The 21,493-nt window shown below is 38.6% G+C and overlaps 1 protein-coding gene across 4 annotated transcripts in view; it reads right to left on the bottom strand.

The window, feature by feature from the left end:
• The window catches only part of Camk1d (calcium/calmodulin-dependent protein kinase ID), a 428,006-nt gene that overhangs the window by 128,729 nt on the left and 277,784 nt on the right, over positions 1 to 21,493 (bottom strand). For all 4 annotated transcript variants that reach the window (XM_005398082.2, XM_005398083.2, XM_005398085.2 and 1 more), the window contains exon 3: positions 21,298 to 21,372. In XM_005398082.2, coding sequence (XP_005398139.1) covers positions 21,298 to 21,372 — 75 coding nt within the window. The remainder of the gene's footprint in view (positions 1 to 21,297; positions 21,373 to 21,493) is intronic.

Below are 21,493 nucleotides of genomic sequence, written 5' to 3'. Positions count from 1 at the left end.
TATGTATATATGTATGTTCCAAACTGAAAAAATTTTATAATCTGAAGCACTTCTGATCCCAACCATCTTAGATAAGGTAAGACTCAACCAGTATTTAACTCAAATTTAACAACACAAATTTCTTCTAAATGCAAGGCAAAGATTTGTATTACAAATACCTCCTGCTTTGGCCTGTATCTTCCACTGTACCCAAGGCAAATTGTCTTTTTTAGTAATATATGTTTGCAATACATAATAATTACATTAATCTCCAGGAACTGGTACATATCAGATCTTAATCCAGGCTGGTTTTTAACATAAATTATATTGAATTTAGTATTTTTTTTCTAAGTTCAATGAAAAGTAACACAAATGTGAAAGTAGACAAACTTCAGCTGTGAACTCTCTGGTCCTTATGAAAGGATCCAGACAGACTCGAATACTAGAACAGTAATGCTGAGATGCAGATTTTCTAAACTGAACTAGCTATATTTGTGTAAAATGGACACATCTTCACAAGCTATTTTCTTCAAAGGTTTCATTTTCATATCAAAAAAAGAATTTGAAATTTATTATTAGGACTACTTGTCCTACTGAGTAGAAAGTGCTTATGTTTCCTAATACAATGAAGAAGAACATCAAAAATTACAAGCAGAATTCAGTCTGTAAACGATAGCTTTTACAGAATGACATTTTCATCCATTAAGACAATTACTGTTGAATGTGAGTATGAACATCTAACTCAAATGGATGGATGGATCTTAAGGCATCCACACTCAGACAATTTTAAAGCAGCAATTTCCAAACTTTTCCATCCCAGAATGATTACTGAATAATCTGTGAAACACTCGAGCTGAACATGACTCATTTTCAGAAAGATAAAACAGTCCTTTATTTTTAGACTGACGACAAGGCTACATGGGTTTTATCACAGAACTGTTGCATTTTGGAGTCAGCAATATAACCATGGTCACATGTAATAAAAAAGGGACAGGGCAAAGGATGCCTTGGTGGTCACTAAGCACTTTTGTAAACCACTGCACCACAGTAACTAAAGTTCTGTGCCCTTTAATCTGATGTAAAATAATTACATATGTATGATACGTGTATTCCCTACCCTGCCGCTACCTGTACTGTGGATTGAAACTAGGGCACACTAAGCTACATCCACAGCTCTTTTTTGACTTATTTTGTGACAGGGGCTTGCTGAGTTGCCTAGGCTAGCCTCAAACTCATGATCCTCCTGCCTCGGCTTCCTGATTAGCTGAGATTACGGGTATGTGCCACTGTACCTAGCTTTACTGTCATATTTTAGTGGCCAAAGGGCCAGTGGGGACAGGGGAGGAAAGGAGGCCCAGGTGATGCTGAAGCTAAAGGACCAGTCTGTGAAGGGCAGGCCCTGAGAACAGAAACGGAGGGAAGCAGCACAACGTGTCTCCAAAGATGTCCAAGGTCTAATCCCTGAAATGTGTGAGTACACTAAGTTATGTGGCAAAGGGACTTTGTAGATGTGGTTTAATTTAAGGATCTTGTGATATGAAGACTAGCCTCATTATTCAGGTAGAAATCACAAGTCCTTAAGAAGAGCTAAGGAGATGTGGAGACAGAAGTGGAGAAAGTAACGGGGAGAGGAAGAGGAAGAGAGGGAGGTTTCAAAATGTTTCACTTTGAAGATAAAGAAGTCATGCACCCAGGACAGCAGAAGGCTTCTAGGAGCACCAGGAGAAACACAACTCTGACAACATCATGTTATGGATTATATCTAGAAGTCCCTCCAAAGCCTCATGAGCTCATAGGTGGGGCTTTGGGAGCTGACTGGATCATGGAGGCAAGATATTCATCAGGGAATTAGTCCATTGATGAGTTTATATGAAATGTGACTCGGGAGGAGAAGCCTGCTCAGAGGAGGTAGGTCACTGGGGGTGTGGCCTGGAAGGTCTATCTCTCTCCTCCTCCCTTGATCCCTTTTCTTTGTTCTCATCACCATGTAATGAGCTGTCTCTGGGAGTTCAAAAGACGGGTAAGGAAACTCAAACATACAGATACCTAAGAACTCACTCCAGCACAGACCTAATACTCCTGCTCAGTGGAATAGAAAAAGTGGTTAAGATCTTGCCTGATTAATCAGGGGAGGCTCAAACAGAGATGAGTCTGAAAGACAAATGCTTTCCATGCCAGGGCCTGGGTAGGCTGGGGCCTGACACCGTACCCATTCAAGAAGGGCCAACAATGGAGATGGCAGAATAGCACGACCCTTGAGTGCTATGAGCCCAGTCTGCTGCTTCTTCCAGTTCTATGCATACCGCTCGCAGGGTCGTGGGTATCTGTTTGCATAGCCAGCATCCATGAGTCCATAGCAGGATGAAGAGGTAAGTCTAGGGGGCCTGAGGGAAATCTACCCCAAATAAAGACAACCCAAGAGGACACAGGAGCATGGGAAGAGATTTAGAACTGGAATCAGAATCCAGTCTCACCTTCTTTGACTTGCAGTTTTGCAGCCGTAAATTGATGTGGTCATGCTGCATCTGAAAACACCATGGTAGGCAGGGTTTCTGGGTTGCAGTCTTGGGGCAGAATTTCTCCTTCTTTGGGAAGACTCTTTTTAGTAGTTTTATGGGGTTACTTTTGCTGTTATTTGTTCATTCGTTTTGTTTTGTTTGGTTTTGTTTTGAACTGGGGACTAAGTTGAGGGCCTTTATGATAAGCTATATCCTTAATCCTTTTAAAAATTTTTTTAGGGAGACAAGGTCTTGCTAAGTTGCCCAGGCTGGGCTTCAACTTGCAACTCCCCTGCTCTTAAGGCTCTGACTGACTGGAGGAGGCCCACCCGCATTATGGAAGGTCATGTCCTTTCCATCTAATTTAAATAGTAATCACATCTAAAATTCACCTTCACACCAGTATCTACTATGGTGTTCACAAAACCACTCAGCACCATGTTCAGTCAACTTGACACAGGAAATTCACCATCAGAACTTCTTAGGGCAAGATCCTTGGCTGGCTTGTTCACAGCTCCTTCCCAGGGAGCACCTTTGACATAGAAAAGGCCTCAAAATTCAGCTGAAAAAAACATGTTCAATCCATATTTGTTAAGAAAATTAATTTCTTTTCCTGGGAATTTGTTGTTAATGTTCTTGCCTTTTTTTTTTTTCTATTTAAATGGCTAGCATTTTTCTTTCTCTTTTTTTTTGCAGATCAAAACTATTTTTTTTATTTTAAAGATAAAAGAACAAAAACTTATTAAGAAACACACATACATTTACAAAATAACACAAGAACAATACGAGCAATACTGAATTTCAGACAAGGTGATAGGAAATTAACAATGGTTATTGTATTACATATTGATATCTTCAAAGTGGTTACTTGGGGAAACAAATATAGACATGTAAGACTGATCAAACAATTAAACATTAACTGTTCCTTTGTAAGAATAATATAAAAACACATGCTCAGCTAAATGTTTTGCCAATATTTTTCTCTGTTCTCCTTTATTTTTAAGGTTTTTTGGTCTAAAAAAGTTTTAGTATTTTCTTTTCATGAAGTTAAAGTTATTGATATTATCTTCTCTTGTTTCTGAGTTTATACCACACTTGGAGGTGTTTTTTCAACTCAGTAGGACAAAAAAGTATTATGATTTTCAGTATTTCATCTTATTACTTTATTTAGGTACATCCAGAATTTTTTTGCATGAAAAAGTGACATAGAGATCTATGTTTATCCCAAATTACTAGCTCTATTTATTTAACACTTTACCTTCTACACAGGCCTGAAATATTTTAGTTTCCACATGCCAAATCTGTGCACGCACATGTGTGTATGTTCTTATGTATGTGTGTAAAAGGACAGGACCTGTTTATGGACTCTCTCCCTTATTTATCTTGTATCATTATCACATAATTCAGTAAGTACTAATAACAAATGCCACTGTCCTCCCCATCCGAAGAAACAGGTGCCACTCCATTACCAGATATTTAGTGGGCTAGTTTTGCAGCTGAACTGAACTGCTATATCAAAACAAAATATCAGTTATGAAGACAAAATAAAATGACCAATGTATGAACTCAAATGGGAGATTTGTTAATAGAGCTTTTTGTGGCAGAGGAAAGTCATTCAAACATGTGCTCTAAATAACTACCTTTAAAAAAAAGAACTGTGAGCAAAATAGAAGCTGCCAAGTCTTAATCATTGCTCTTCAGAATCAAAGGTGACATTACTGCACTGGGTCAGTTGTGAGATCTAAAGTGAGCTCGACAGGAAGGCCAGAGGTGGGACCCACGGCTGTGAAGTAATCAACTTCACTTGACAACCATAGGAAGTAAATGCTGGCTTGGTTATGCAAACACTCCTCCTCTTCCTCCTCCTCCTCCTTCTCTTTATTTTATTGGCAAAGGACCCACTACATGTATTAGATATTAAGATATGTAGAAATGGAGTCCTAGGACATATCTCTCACCTCTCAGGTCCTGCCTTTCCATTACCACACATAGGGGCACTCCAGACACTCATTAGAGACTGTCTTTCTACATGCTTCTATATGTTGCTACTGTGTGCATCAGACAAATTTCTAAAAGTTTACTTTATTAATCAGCCTTCCCATCACTGGGGCAAAATATCCGGCATCTGCAACTTAAAGAAGAAGAGGTTTACTTGGTTCTTGGTTTCAGGGAGCTCAGTCCATGATTAGCTGGCTCCAAGGAAGAAACTCATGTCAGACACAAGCTACACAACCCACGGCAGCAGAAAGGGGGCTTGGGTGGCAGAGATATGCCTTCCAAAAGCATGCCTCAGTGCCCATCTCTTCTAACCAAGCCCCTGCTCCCAACAACACATTCAACAATAAACTTGTTATTAATCCGAGTATAGCACCCCCATGACCAATCACCTTCTGAAAACCCCACCTCTGAACACATGAAACTTTTGGAAGACATTTTACATCTCAACCATAACAACCACCTACCAGGGCTCTTCTTCTGTTTTAAATATCCCTTCAAAGTTAACCTTCAATAACACAAGGGAAAGAGAGGGAGAGTTTTTGGATTCCTCTTTGTTGTTTCAAGGATAGGGAGTTCAGCCAGCCCCGTGAGTATTACTGTTTGCATTAGGAAACAATGATGTTGGCTCGTAGTCAGAAGAATATATGACTCGAGTGGACTCCTAAACAGACACTGAAATATTAAATGAGTCGACACCCGAGCCAGTGCTTGGAATAGTGGCTAGGACAGTAGACACTCAGCGACCATGCTTTATTTTTGTCAGTTCTTCGTCATCAAGTCTCTAGCCACACGAACTATGTCTGTGCAAGCTTGAGTAACGCTAATAGGTCCCCATGAAGATCAAAGTAGCCTGGCCATCTTCCGTGCACAGGACTCAGCTAATCAGACTGGCTACTCTCGAGACCGAATCACAAGCAACAGAACGTTCATCAGCACCCATGACCTGTGTACATTAGAGAATTCGGTGTATGTCAGTACCCTTTTTTTGATCAAATAATGAACCCCAAGTCAGAATATAACATAGAAATGAACTCACCAAGTTCAAACATAGTTTTGTTTCCACTTAATAAACTGAATATACAGGCGTTTAAAATTTTACACTACAGCCTCAGTTTAAACCAATTATTAAAAATCTACTCTTTTGTGGAAATAAAAAATCTTTCTATGTGCTTTCTACCTAAGTTCTCTATTCAAACAGTTCTTTGTTTAGATTTTGGGCAAGGGGCAAACGATTATCACAAACTCCTTATGATTCTGTATGTCAAACTGTCAAAAGGATAAACAGGTTATTCAAGAATATTCTTGGTTTGGTGAATGAGTGTACTTCACCAATTAAAAGAGATTAAAGTTTGTGTGAATGGAGGAGGAGACAGGTAGGAAGAAAGAAGAAAAGCTAATTTCTGGGGAAACATCCTAAGACAATAAATATTGTCATCCCCTGGTGATCTGATGGTTACAATCTTTCCTCACCTCTCAGGTTAGTCCAAAATGTGCAAAGCAGGAATACTAGATCGAGAACAAGTGTCCCTCTTGTAAGCTGCCAAGAAGGGAGCCTGTGTCTGAACCATAAATAACCTTTTCAACAACTGGAAGGAAGAGAAACTCATTAAAGAGATCTGAGGGTAAGCAGAAGCTGTAAGGGTTTGAGAAATCGAAAGTATTCTAGGCCCATGCAGTGTCTGCACAACGGTACCACTTCCTTTGTGGAGCTAAAGGACTCAACAGTTTTCTCCCTACCAACAGCAGTGAAAACATGGTAAAATCAAAGCCTTGAATTTCACTGAGCTGTTAGTAATCTTTCAACTCTTTCTTTTCTATGCATCTTCTTTTACAACATAACTAGAGGTCAGTAATTAGTGGCTGGCTTGTACATATTTTTATTTCAACAAACAATTTTTAAATTTTGTTTTTCAGAGGAAAGTTGGAGTGTATTTACAGATGCTCTGACACTGAGGATCAGATATTCGCACCAAACACCTTTGCCACTTGAGCTACACAAGCCCCCATTCATTTGGTGGCCAGGAGGCATTTGAGATGGAGAAGACACTAAATAGACCCTTAAAGGTGAGTGCAGACAAACCAATAACACATGTCACAATGATATCACTTAATGTTATAGAATAAAATGAAAATGTGAAGATACTTTGTAAGTGGAGCCTGAATTAAACTGATATTTCATTCACCTCATTCCCTATTGTCACATCTACTACAAGCAGGAATTATTTGTTTCCAACTAATTTAAACACTTAGATGAGAAACCTGCACAGCCAGGTCCTTAATCAGTTGCACTTATGGCCATTCTCAGAGCAGTGAATCATAGAAACTGTTCCAAAATTTAAAAATTAAAAGGGGCTGAGGATGTAGCACAATGTTCCATGGGTTTAATCCCCTATACTGTAAAACAAAAAATGCACCATTTATTACAGTCATATAGTTCATCAATTGGAAATTACTGCTCATAATTTGTGGGGTGCTATGGTACATACCTGTAATCCCGACTGAAGCAAATGACAGTTTTTGCTGGTAGACCCCAAATAACTTTTCAGTAACTTCTCAGCTCTTAAATCCAGCTCCAATATTGCAGCCCTTAGGGGATATTATTCTCAGCAATCTCTCACTTTATTTATTTCCAGAATGGAGAGAAATGGTCTTTTATTTTGGTCAGTGGCTCTCTGGCTAGCACCATGGCAAGTGATGGTCTCTGTAGCACAATCCCTATATCACTGCATCGAGGAGCTCTGAGCAGGATATATACATATGCCTATGGTTTTATTCAGTGATTGCATTTCACAAGGTAATATCAGCTAGTTAGGATTTAAGGGCCACCCACAATCATCCATCAACCATTCCACATTATGAGAAAAATTAAGAGCTGATAAACGCACAAACATCCCACAATCATATAGTAAAATAATGGGAATTCAACAGCATCTTTAATCCACTACAGATGTAAAAGTTGATGAGAAAGAAAAAGAGAGAGAGACAGAGAGACAGACAGACAAAGGATGTAGACATTAGTGGCACATGATTTCTGGGACACAACACAGTAGGCATTGTATTAAAAAGAATGTTGTCAAAATATGCTTTGTAATGTCTTTTTTTCTTTCTGAGCATAGAATCAATAAATCCATGAGAATGGCTCATCTTCAATCAACATAAATGGCTCAGTGAGATAATTAAAGACCCAAGTCATTACGGGCTCAGTATGAAGGCTGATATTAAAAATGAAGCTGTTATGAAAATGCGCACATCAGGTCCTCCTGTTTAGAGCATGATGTTACATATCAGTGTAATGACCTCTCTTTCTCAGTCATTTCTTTACAGAAGAAGATTTAGGCTTTGATTATGCCAGCAAAATAAAAGTTTTTTGCCACAGTGATAACTGATTCTTTGTGCTGTTAAGAATTACTTGTACAGGCAAAATAATTACTATGGGAGGTTGGTAACGACAGATCTAGTCTGCAAGATGGAACCCAAAGTTCTTAGAGATCTAGGAATAAGTTTTATAATGAAGCCATAAAAACTCTGGAAATAAGCACAATTGGGGCCTCTTTTTTTCAATATGATAAAAATTTTTAAAAGAACAAAATGGTATACAGTAAAAAGTTTTTATTCACCCAAAAGATATTAGTTTTTCCTCTAAGAATAAACCTGTTTTCTACATATTCTTCTATGTACTTTCTACACATTTGCGCTTATGTATGCACATACAAATTTGCTTAAAACACAAATGAGTATACACTACATGAAGTAAAATAGGTGTTTATCTATTAGCACTGTATTTTTCCAATTTGCTCATACCATCACATGCAAAGTAACCTCATTCTAGTGCAGTATTTCCAGTGTATGTATGGTAGAAACAATATAACTTTCAATGTACAAACAATATTAACTTCCAGACAGGTTAATGGGCATCAAAGGACCTTAGAAACAAACTATGCCTGCGGAATTCATTTGTTCCAATTCTCAATCACACATTCTAAGTTCTGGCTACTGCTACTGAGGCTCAAATCCAGAAAATTCAAATTCTTTGCATGCGTAGTGGATACATCAGTTCCCTGGCCATAAACACAGGGGCATCTGTGCTTGGGAGGTGATGGGACAAAGCAGGATGCACTTGAAGGGTAGAAGCTGCCAAGGCAAAGTCGTACCGAAGTGTCCTAATCTCCGGCAGAGTGTAGACCTTCTGTTATTGTCCACTTATCTGTGTGAAAGCTGGAGTCAATCCATCTCAGAGCATGCACCAGTCCTTAACCTTCTGGACTTCGTTTCCATTTGAAAATGCCATCTACTCTGTTTCTATCAAGTCTGGATGATTGAGAATAGGGAAAACAGTGAGTCACCATGAAGAAGGCTGGTAGTGCCTTTTTGGAATAAAACTATGCGTAATTCAGTGGCAGAAGAACTATTCTTGGAAACAGCCAATGAACAACTCAGGGTCTTCATAAAGGCCTGGCTGCATTTACTGTTGGTTAAACCAGTAGCACCCCTCAGAAAAACAGATATCTGGCCACACTTAATGGGGTGGTTATTACTGAGTCCTAGTGGCTCTTCCAAAGGAGAGGACAGTCACTTAGCACTGAGTCCTAAAGGTACTAAAACTCAGTAATGGCTGGTGTTCCCGAACAGTTCTAACATGTACCAGCCACAACCCTGGTACAGTGGATTAGTAGTGACTATGTTACATAATCGTTGGGGGCCACGATTAACCCCTAAGAATTCCTTGGAAAAACAATGTTTAGTTACAGATCTTGTTTGATGTCTGACGGCAGCTATTTGGCTCCCATTTCTATCTGAAATGCTACAAATTAACTTCCCAAGGTAAATCTTTGCCTGCTTTATATAGTAAAAGGTTAACTATTCCAGGTTAACTATGATTCTGGAGTTTAAAGTGCTTAACACCAAATAAATAAGTAGCAGAATGATTGAAAAAATTTTGTCTCAACTCCTAACATCTTCTGAATACATTCTCTTAGTTTTCTTTTTCATTTTACTACAAGAACTAAAAATGGGGATATATTAGACATATTCACACAAAAACCTGACCTATCATAAACATCTCTGCATATAGCAGGTACAGTAATTTGTTCAATTCATAAATGTTCAATCATAGTGATACGATTTTTAAAAAATAAGCAATAACTTAAAATTATTTTAAGATCATCTTATTATTTGCATGCTTTTTAGTACTTAGACACATAAATAAGTAATTTCCAGTTCTAGCCAGATGAGGTGGGACATGCCTGCAATCCCAGATACTCAGCAGGCTCAGGCAAAAAGATCACAAGTTTGAGTCCAGCCTGGGCAGCATAACAACATGGTAAGACCTCATCTCAAAAAAGCAAACAGAAAACAGTAGTAATTTTCTACTGTACCTAGGGAAGTCCTGAAATTTTAACTACCCCTTTTGTGACCCTTACCAAGGGCTTATGACTTAAATAAAATAGCAGGAGTCCTTCTTCCCAAAGGGTTTGGCATAAATCAGCAGGAAGCACAGTGGTTGAGACTACTTCTAAGATACTCCCTTCTCTAATGTCTGAAGCAACAGTTTCTCTTCTTTCCCATCACATCTGATCCTGCAAAGATGCCTTGGATGTCACAAGAACACCAAACACCTCTGCCCACTCAGTGCACTACACTCTTCCAGAAGAATATGACTTCTTAAAATATTAAGGCCTTAGAAAACATGTAGAGTATGGCTGCCACTGAGCGTCTGCACACAGGCCTCTCTGGCTTGTCTCAGGCAGCAGGAGCAGGCCCCTGGGCCCTCAGTGTATATATCTGTCACATCTGTGCACCTCACTCTCTCAGAGGGAAAACATTCCCTATCCTTAACTCTGATCTGCCTCATGGCTGAATGTGTTTGTTTCAAAGGCATTAAATGTCACATCTGCAGACAGTGCAACCTCATCACTTTTAGAGCGCACCCACACATCCATTAGACTGAAACACCATATCTCGTTGACCTGAAATGCTTTCAGTCTCATTTGCTTAGGGGTCTGAATCAATGGTTATGTGAGGATGATGAAAAGAACTGTTGATTAAAAAAAATAACTGTTGATAAAATATCTCTATCAACATGCTAATTTGTGATATTCTATGAAAGAAACGCACACTTGGAGTCCTAACTTTATTTAATAATCATTTATTATGACCTATTTTCTGCTAGACCATAAAGATGCAAAAATACTAAGATAGTGATTCTGTTTTCAAGGAGTTTATAGCTAGAAAAGGTAGATATAAGTAAGAGGAAAAAGACCACGATAAAACCATTTGGGAAGCAAAATGAACTGGCTTAATTCTTCCAAGGAAAGGAAGTTAAAAAGAGCATCAGAGGGCTGGGGATGTAGCTCACGGGTCGGACACTCATCTGGTGTGCAGAAGACCCTGGGTCTGAGCCACAGCACCACCAAAAAAAAAAAAAAAAATCAGAGAACATCAAAGGCATGTATTAGCAAACCAGCACATTTCTAAGCATGACAGGAGCCACTGAAATTAATAAAATTCACATAACGTTTAAAATATTTATTTATAGATTGATAAATTCATCACCACATTGGTAGGCTTATTAAATTTTATTTAATATTTCTAACAGTAAAATTACTTCCACAAAGAATATAATTTATACATGTGTTAAAGCAAAAAAAGTCTCTATTTGTTTATTATCTATCAGAAAGAACAGACACAGAATAACCAATCATGACACAAATTCACAAAGTTTAATTATTTTTAAAATTTATATCTGCTTCTAAATCCAAATCTGAAGAATTCATTTTTCCAATATGAATTTATTAATTTTTAATAAAATTGTCTACAGTCTCCTTAGATGCATACATTATTTGTGTTATCATCATTTAATTTATTCATTTTCACTTGTAGAAACTTTTTCCAAGATCTATTTTCAACCAATGGCTGAAGTTTGCTATAAACTTCAACTGCTATTATTTGGAGCCTTTAAAACACTAATAATATCAATTATAGTTTTCCAATTTTTTTTAACCAAAGCAACCAAAATATGGAGGATTTGTTTGCAAAGAAGTTTGATACCAACTTAGGCTTAAATTGAATTCAAAGGCTGTGGAGCAGACAGCAGCTTAGGTAGAGCAACAAATGTCTGGTGTAAATGGAAATATGAGATCAAAAGAAGAACCTAACCAGAATCACAGGAATCAGAGTGATGCTGGGGGCTGGGCTGAGACTGGGGACCATTCATTTCTTAGTGGCTTCAATTTGCCCAACCAGGTATTTTCCTCCCTAGACCCTGGCAGCTCTGATGCAGATGCAGAGGATGCAGGCAGTTATATGACGTCCAGGTTGCGCATTTGCAAGGTGGATGCATCAGCTACAGAAGGAAAGAGATTGCCGGAATGAGAATGACAACAGGTGCTTGAAGGTGGGTAGTGAAGCTATGGGAAGAAATGAAGGAGTCTCACAAATGTCAAAGAACAGGCAACAGGAAAGAAACCAAGGAGTTGTTGTCAACTAGGTGGAAGAGCGAAGGTGAAGGCCACAGAGCCACGGCAGGCCTGAGGATGGCCCTTCTAGACAGCAGCCATGGACTCCATGCTTCACTGCAGAGTTACAAGCAGGAGCTGGCCAGGGAGCACAAAACATCACCGCATGTGTTGTCCGCGGATACAAAGGACATCGTACTAGTCACCTTGGTCACACAAGCTGGGAAAGGGGCTGGAAATCCAAGTCTGTCCCCAAAGCCATCAGTGTATAAAAGAGCATGGTTGAAATCAGAGACTCGTGAAGAAAGGAAGGCCAGCTGGGGACAGGGCTGCAGGGCCTGGGCCACAAAGGAGCTGGGATGTTTTATGTCAACATGTAAAATCAATCACCAGGGAGCAGCAAAGGGGATGTAGCAGAATTCCAAATTCCTGCTTCCATAGGGAGCCAGGGAGGCTTCAACAATACCAGCATTCATTCCCCTCCTAAGGAGGAAAATCCAGTCCCACACATTTTCCAGGCTGTGGGGCTGGCATTATCACCAACATGTGCTACTCAACGCTCCACAGATTCAAGAGAAGTGTGGTTTTAGAAATACCATCCCAGGAGCTGGAAAAATAGCAAACACAGGAAACCTAACTACTAGATTTTTCATATTATGCTTGGTTCAGGAAGATTTATGCTGAGAACATGGTGATAGCAAAAGACACCTGAGACTGTGGCAGTCGAAGACAAATAAATAGGCGTCAACAACACAAAAAGCCTTTCCTTTACAGCTAGAGCAGAGAGGCCAGATGGCAAGTGCAGTGTCAAAACCCAGGTGCAGAGGCACTGACCATACCCTTAGTAGAGACTCTATAAATACTTGTTGAGTAAGTGGGTGAATGAATGAACAATTACAATGACGCACAATGACAAAGATGGATAAAATACGATACAGAAACTTCGGAAGCAAACAATTTCTAGGAGCTAGTATCCCTGGAATCATACAGGATGTGTAGCTCACCGTTTAGAGCAGAGCAATCAGAACTCACAATGATCTCTTTCCTTGATCTAGGACCACAGGGAAAGTGCAGTGGAGGAGACTCCATGAGTGGAAGATGGAGAGGCAACCAGAGGGAGGTGCTGGGGTGCTGGAGTGCTGTGCTCAGCAGAAGGGCACTAAGGAGAGTGTGACAGATGTGTGGTATGATGTTTTAACAGAAAAAAGAAAGTCTAGATGCCCAGGAGGGGTAGAAACAGCAGGATAGAAACTGGAAAGAGTAAGAGAAAACTTGAGGCAGGAATTTACACATTGGATTTGCATGGATGAGAAGGCTGGTTTGGTTGCAGTAGAGTACACTTGTCAATTGCAACTCAGGAGCATTTCAAATTAGGACGTCTGTCTGATGTATTTTGAAATTTATTACCCTGTAGCTGCTCATTTTACAATCTCCAAATTTTTATTTACTAGGGAATCAGAAGCAACAAAGTCTGTGGTAAGACCTTATATTTATTGTTTTCTTTTACAAGTCTGTGCTTGCTGACTTTGAGGTATTACATGTACCCTTTAATCAAACAAATGTTGAAGTAATTTATAGTGAAGAATGGATAATTTCTGAAATTTATGTTTAATAGTTTATGCCCAGTTCTTTTCCTTACGTATTTTTATGGATTCTCAAAATTTAGTATTAGTGACCAGATGTTCCTTTTCAAAAGTAACATTTCAATTGCTCCTACAATTTATGGGATTTAGGGCTGGGAGTGTAACTTAGTGGTAAAGTACTTGTCTACCAGGTGCAAGGCTATGGGTTCTATCACCAACACTGATCTTATAAAGCACAATTACATACTGGCAATTTCATATAGTTGAACCTAGTAAGATTGGTACAAAATTATATTGGGCCTTGGTTTCTCTTATCTTTTTACTTTTTAAGTCCTTTATACCTCAGTAGGCTTTCTAGTGAAAGAAAGAAAGAAAGAAAGAAAGAAAGAAAGAAAGAAAGAAAGAAAGAAAGAAAGAAAGAAAGAAAGAAAGAAAAAGGAAGGACTAGCCTGAATAGCCTGAAGGATGATAAAACAACATTAACTAGAAATACAGAGTTGGCATCTTCCAGTGTCTCCAGATCTATTTGCTTCCAAGATGTCACACAGCACCCTCATCTCAGCTAAGGTGAACCCCTAAAAGACAAAACCCCTCTTAGATTGAGCTCTTCACAGGCCAAACACAGACACCAAATGACTGCAGACTGAGTCCTCAGAGACTCAGCCCCTCACAGCCTCACCTGCTCACAGATTCAGCTGCCTGACAGCCTGAGCCTCACACAGACTGGATTCTCTTCCCATTCTACCCGCTTGATGTCTCTTTCTGTACCCGCCCTACTGCCAGAAGCACAGCCTCACATTAGCTTAGCACATACATGTGGCTCACTCTCCATCATTAGGGCATCCTCTCTCAGAGCACCCTGCGCCCTGCACAATTTGCAAAGAATGCAAATGGGGGTTGTAACATCTTCTACAAAGGCAGCTCCTAGAGAGGATCAACTGTCCCCCAACCTCCTTCCAACTCCTCCAGTACTGATCAGAAACCAGGTAGGCATTCAGTGTCTGCTGTGAACAAAGATAAGGTTTTGATAATTTCTATGTAAATATATTATGCTATTATATTCAGAAACACTTTTTCCTTCATTATCATGCTTGGCTACTTATGAAAGACTTTCTATTGCAAGTAATAATTTGTGTTCTAATTAAAAATGATTCTGGGAACTCAGCGTATACATTGCAAATACAATATCGCCATGAAAGCTAACCTTGGTGACCCCCTACCCCAGTCAGGGAAGTGTTCAAAGAGCTTCATGCAGAAGCCAACAGAGGAATATACTATATTTTCTCTTGGAAGCTGCATATATTTGTATGTATCAGGCTACTCGGTAATCAAATTAATATTCTTTAAAGAATGTATGTTTAATTCCTAGTTTTTCAAGCTTAGCAGGTAACTAGTTGTACATGTGTGAATGCTAACCTGGGATGAAAGAAATATTAGAAATCTTTGTATGTCACAGGGAATAAGCACAATGCAAATCACCGTATTGGTAAAATGCATTCATCCATTCATTCATTAAATGAAAAAATTATGTTAGAAAGAGACACAGTAATCATTGCAAATGGAATAAAATTATTCTAATGAACTTCTGTGGTATTACTGAATAAGCTTTTCTCCCCTCACAAACCACTATAAAATAGGATATTTTCTAGCTACCTCTACTTTTAACATACATGATGAATCATAACTAGTGAAGTTTTTCAGGTACCTACTAGACTGTCTTTTTCCTAACAAAGCTTAGCAGTATGTCATATTACATTGGTCATGGGCCACATACTGGCTTGAGGAAATGAACCAACCTCTCTGTTTAGGTTCTTCATGTAAAACTGGGACAATATAAGCTCCTAAGTTTGTTGTAGAGTTCGAATGAGAAGATAAAGATATATTAAACACTATTCCTTTTCTGTGGTGTGTGAGGATGAAGATGCTCTTCATTTGTCTTTGGAGAATATTACAACACTACAAAAGCTACTAAGGCAGCTGGAACTGAGAAAATCACAAAATTGAACAAATATTTACTATGTGCCTATCACAATGTGGAAGCACTGCTCTAGCTGACAACAGAACAGAGGTACCTTTCATGATGATGACAAGTGTTACAGAGGGAAAAAACATTGAGGTGAATGGGTCAGTGGTAGGAGTTGGTAGGGGCCACTATTTTATATAGTGGAATGGCTAAAGTACAGGGGAACAACCCCTTATTTTACAGGGGAATAACTCCATATTTTATACTGGGGAAATAACTCGTGGAAAGGGTGATAATTTGGCAGCAATTCCAATATTTCCTTCATTCAATGAGCTTTAAGATATCTCAGGAACAATGCTCCAACCAGAGGAACAGTAGGAACAAAAGCCCTGTGGTGGCACAAGCCCAGCACCTTTAAAGAACAGCAAAGAAGCTGCTTTAGCTGCAGCTGATTGAAAAGGTGAGAAAGAAATGGGACAGGAGGTAAGAGGACTTGCTCAGGCCAAGGACAGATGCAGCCTGGAGGTCACTGTTGACTTTGACATGGAAGTTTTTAGCAAAGCTGGAACAAGCTTGGCTAGCACACTTACGGTTTGGATCTAAAAGTGTTCCCAGGGCTCATGTGTCCATGGGTGGGGCTTTGGGAAGGTGACTGGATCACTGGAACATTAATCCATTGATGAGTTCATGGCTCAGTGGCTATTGGGAGACAGGGTTTGGTTGGAGGAGATGGGTTCCCAGGGTATGCCTTAGCGGTGTATCTCTTCTCAAGCTGTTTCTCTCCCTCTCTACTTCCTGGCTGCTGTGAACCAAGCAGCTTTCCTCCTCCATGCTCTTAACCTTGATGTCTTTGTTTTGGAGCCAGCCAACCATGGACTGAACCCTCTGAAATCATGAACCAAAATAAACCTTTTCTTGAAGTTGTATATGTCAGCTATTTGATCCCAGCCACAGAAATGTGAACAATACACACATTAAGAGAGAACATCCCAGTGAGGCAGGGTTGGGGTTTTCTATGTGATGGTGGCTTGTGCAGGGTGGTAGCTATGGAGAAAGTGAGAACTGGTTTGGTATGTATCATGAAGTTGGTAATCACTGGATTTGCCAATGGGTGGGTGTGTTGGGTGTGAGAAAAAAGTACAAATCTAGGATGACTCCAGGTTTTTGGCCCAGGCAACTGGAAGAGTGGAGTTGTTATCTGCTAAAATGAGACAGACATCAGGAGAAGCAGATTTTGTGGAAAATTCAAACTTATTTTGGATCTGTTAAATGAGTGATGCTTATTACACAGCCAAGTGGAACCACTGCTGACCGATAAATATACCAACCTAGTGTTCTGGAGAGGAGTCTACAATGGAGACAGACATTCAGAGGTTCCCCACATATGGAAATTTAGGTGTTATTGAAAACGTGATCTAATTCAATTAGAATATAATCTATTTCTTTTTGTAAAAAGAAGAAAATTACTTCTGCCAAGTGTTTTGTATTACATCAGCTTGAAACATACTTTACTGCCTGTTTTATTACAGATGCATGATGGGAAGAGGTGAGGGAGAATCCTTTATCATCTCCAAATACTTATCCTCCACAAGCAAAGTCAGATGAGAAATAAACTCGATATAAGCTGGATTTTCATCAAAAACCTATCAGTGTCATATTGACCCCTACTATCTAAAGAAAAATGTTTTAAAAATAGCATTCAGGAAAAACACATTTTTCAGAAAAACCAAATAAAATTTAAATAGAGGCCTCTATAAACATGCATCAAATCTCCTCCTACAAAAACACAGGGACAAATATGCTACCACACTCAGAACTGAAATAGCAATTAGAAAAGTAATAGAATTAGTGCGCTGAGCATCCTTTATTTTATCTGAGCTTCAGTGCTCAAGATGATGTTTCCTAGGAAACCAAAAACCTTCCAGGCACAAATATTGTCAAACAAAGTCGCCTGAACTGTTATGCTCTAAATCCTAACTAAACATTTAGAAATTAAGGACTTTCTAAGATCTTCAAAAACAAAAGCAGATACAAACACAAGTTATCAAAAACCAAAAGAAAACTACTTTCCACTGATCCAGACCTCTCCCACCCCCAAATACAGTTCTTGGGAACAAAAATGATCAAGTATTGCCAAACAAAAACCAAAATATAGTAACAAAAATAATAACACAACTGACAAAATCCTGAAATCAACCCAAAAACTTAACAGTGGCATTGCATTCTGATACATCAAGGGTTTTCAGTCACTCTTTGGTTTCTCTTCCTTTTCTATTCTCCCCCCCTTCCTTGTCATTCCTTTTTAAAACTCTCACTAATTTACATAATTAGTAGAAGAGATGAAGATATAAAAGAGGTTAATTTGAATGTCCAAAATATTGGACGTAAAATATTTTAAAGACATATGACATTAAAATACTCAATATTTAAAACTGCTGAAGTTTTACCAAATAGAATTCCTGTGAAGAACAACTAGAATTAACAGAAATTGACACAGTTGTTTAGAATCAAAATGCCAGGAAATACACAAAACAACTACCTGAACTAACAAGTGGATTTATCATAAAAATCAACTGTATTTTTATATAATAGAAGCAAGCAACTAGAAAAATGACATAAAATCCATTTACATTAGGATCATCAAAAAGAAGTATTTCAGAATAAACTGAACAAAGATACATGCTTAAAACTATAAACTATGACTATGACTAACAAAATATCTAAAGAAATGGACAGACTGATCATGTTTATGAATTGAAAGGCTCAACTTTTTAAAGTTGTCAATTGTGTACATATACAGATTAGACATAATCCCATACAAAATTCCCCAAGATGGTTAGGAGTCAATCCTCTCCACCCCATCCATATATATATATATATATATATATATATATATATATATATATATTACTACCTTTGGTACTAGAGATTGAACTCAGGTGCTAGGCAAGAACTCTGTCACTAAGCTACATCCCCAGCCTTTCTTAAAAGCTTGAGAGGAGTCTCACTAAATTGTCCAGGCTGCCTCTAATTTGTGGTCCTCTTGCCTCAGCTTCTGAGTAGCTGGAATTATAGCTGTGGACCACCACACCCAATTTATGATTATAAAACCTATATGAAAGTGCAAATAACCTAGATTGTCAAAGTTATTTTAGGAAAGAATAACAAAGCTAAAGGACTTTTACTACCTGATTTCAAGACTTACTATTAAAGTTATAGTAAACAAAACAGTGTGGCATTGACAAACGGCAGATGAATAGTAATAGTCCAGAACAATGAATACAGAAATCAACCTAGTCATGTTTAAATGACTTTTGACAAAGGTGTAAGGCAAATGATTGGGGGAAAAAAGTCTTCAAAATAAATGGTCCTGAAAGTTGGATAACCTTATGGCAAAAATAAATATCATCCTTACCTCATACCATATATAAAATTAAGTAGAAATTGATCTTGACATATACTTAAATGGAAACGCTAAAACTATAAAATTTCTAGATGAAAATGTTTTGGAAATAAGTTAGACAAAAGAGCTTACGGGGCTGGGGATTTAGCTCAGTGGCACAGCGCCGCCTGGCAAGCGCAATGTCGTGAGTTCAATTCCTGGTACCAGAAAAAAGCAAACAAACAGAAAAAACAGACAAAAGAGCTCACATAGGACACAAAATTTAAAAGTTTAAAAATTAAACTTTATCACCATAGTAATAAGATTTTGAATAACTGCAAAAGAGAGAGGCTATTACTGACAGGAAAGCACAAGGTAGGGTAGGGAAAGCTATGCCAAGTACAGAGTTCCCAAGCTTTGACCTAAGGATGCATCTTCCCAGATACAGTGATGCTCTTGTGCCAACCCATCTTTACATACACTGTTTTTTGTTTGTTTGTTTTTCTTTCTGGTACTGGGAATCGATCTCATGACCTTATGCTTGCCAGGCAGGCACTATGCTGCTGAGCTAAATCCCCAGCCCCTATGTACACTTTTGCTAGTAAGTCAGCAGCCAAGTTGCTGACAAAGGCAACACTCAAATCCACTTAGACTTTATCTCATAAAAGTCAAGGCCATCTGCAGAGACATCCTGATGAAACGATACAGATGTCCACAGAGAAAACATCATGCACTGAGACTTATTTTTTTATGACTGCTTCCCATACATTTTTTACATTCATTACTCACTGCAATCCTCTAATGTAAATATTAGCCCTACTTTTCCCTTTATGGAAACTGGTGCTCAGAGAGGACCAGTCTCATTTGCCCTAATTCACCAGCTAGTAAAAGAGAGAGCTAAGATTTCCATATTTGAGATACTTTAACTGATATTCATATACACAAATTTCCATATACACAAAACTAAAGAGAATATGGGGGAGTGAACATTGAATTCAAATATTATTCACTTTTGTATTATCCAAAGAGCATACAGTTAAATACACAGATCATGTTTTATAGGGTCATTGTTTGTCACCAAAATATCACAGTCTTCCTATTAGGCAAATAATTCACTTGCATCTTTAAAGAATCTATTCTATTTTTTAAAAAAGTCACAAGCCCCCAGAGAGCATCACTAAATTTAGGGAGAATTAGTGCTTGTTAAGAAAAATCAGATGTGTAGCAAATCATTTTTTTTAAAAAAGCAAGGAACTAGGAAAGATTACCTCTGGGTAACTGGAGAGTTAACATCAAATTAAACAATTCAAACACAAAAAGCTTAAACTGACTCATGGTCAAGTCTCAAAAAAATCAGATGCTTCCAAGTTGGGCATTTTAAAATATTTACACAAAGTGTCATAACCTACTAAAATATTTTAAAGATAATGAAATACTAAATAAATGCATTAGTGAATACTTATTTGCATTCAAACATGATCCCAAGTTAATGTGTTGTTTAAACATTCATAAGAAAGAGAAGACTATATGGAAAATAAATTACTAGCCTAGTCATCAATTCTTCTGCATCCCTTTGGTGATTCAAAGTCTGAACATTAATAAACAATGAAATGATGTGTATATTTTGATCAAGAAAAGTCTTCTTCAGCCATACAGCTCAGTAATGTGGTGTTTGAGTTTATTTACTTAGGTCATGATAAAAGCTTATTATTCTGTAGCAGTTTCCATCTGTTAATTCTAGTACATGTCCTGGCATGTTCCAGGAATGAATCATCACAATTTGAGTAAAGCATTTATCTAGTGGGGAGGCTTACTTCATCTAAAATTTTAAAAATATACATTTAAGTAGTCTCTCATTTGAATTTGAGAGTCTCTCTTTTTAATTTCCTCCCTGTCCTGGCAATCTTCAGTATGACTGGAATGTGGAGATAATCGAATGGTCTGACTCCAGTGATACTGTGACCATGTCTGGCACAAGTCCCCATTCCAATCCCATGTGCATTTATCTGCCAGAGCAAGAGAAGGGAAGGGGCAGAACACACAGCCGCCATCTGCTCCCTCCCCTGGGATCCCTGGAAATGAAGACAGGGTGGGAGTTTCTCCTAGAGACAGGAGCACAGTGTACTTCACAGTGGGCCCGCTGGGGTGTCTTCAAGTGGCAACGTTTGGACCTGGCACATTAGGAAGTGGCAGAGACACCCCGTACGGCAGGATGTGATCCCACATTCACGATCTGCAGTCCAGCCCAGCAGCTGCAGACTCCATCCCGTGAGTTGATTCCTATACCCAGCACATGGTCTCTAGATGGCCCCAGCCTTCTCCCGTGCCCACAAACTTCACCACTCCCCATTTGACTGGTCCTCTACCATGACATGCATTGATTTAGGCATTGGGATTAACAATGCTGTTTGACATTCATCAATTAAACAAAGGTACTTACAGCTGCATGACCAGGTACAAGTGATTTGGGCTTTCATAAATATCTTCCAGGGCAACAATATTTTCATGCTTAATCCTGAAAGAAAAAAGAAAGCACACACAGAGTGCTAAGTACAATTAAACATGAAAGCTCTTAAAAACAGATGTCATTATGCAAAAAGTTATAAGACAGACTAAACTCCTTAACAAGGTATTTT

This window comes from Chinchilla lanigera, unplaced genomic scaffold, assembly GCF_000276665.1.
Source record: "Chinchilla lanigera isolate Chin_1 unplaced genomic scaffold, ChiLan1.0 scaffold00061, whole genome shotgun sequence".
NCBI lineage: Eukaryota > Metazoa > Chordata > Mammalia > Rodentia > Chinchillidae > Chinchilla > Chinchilla lanigera.
This window is presented reverse-complemented; position numbering and strand designations above follow the sequence as displayed.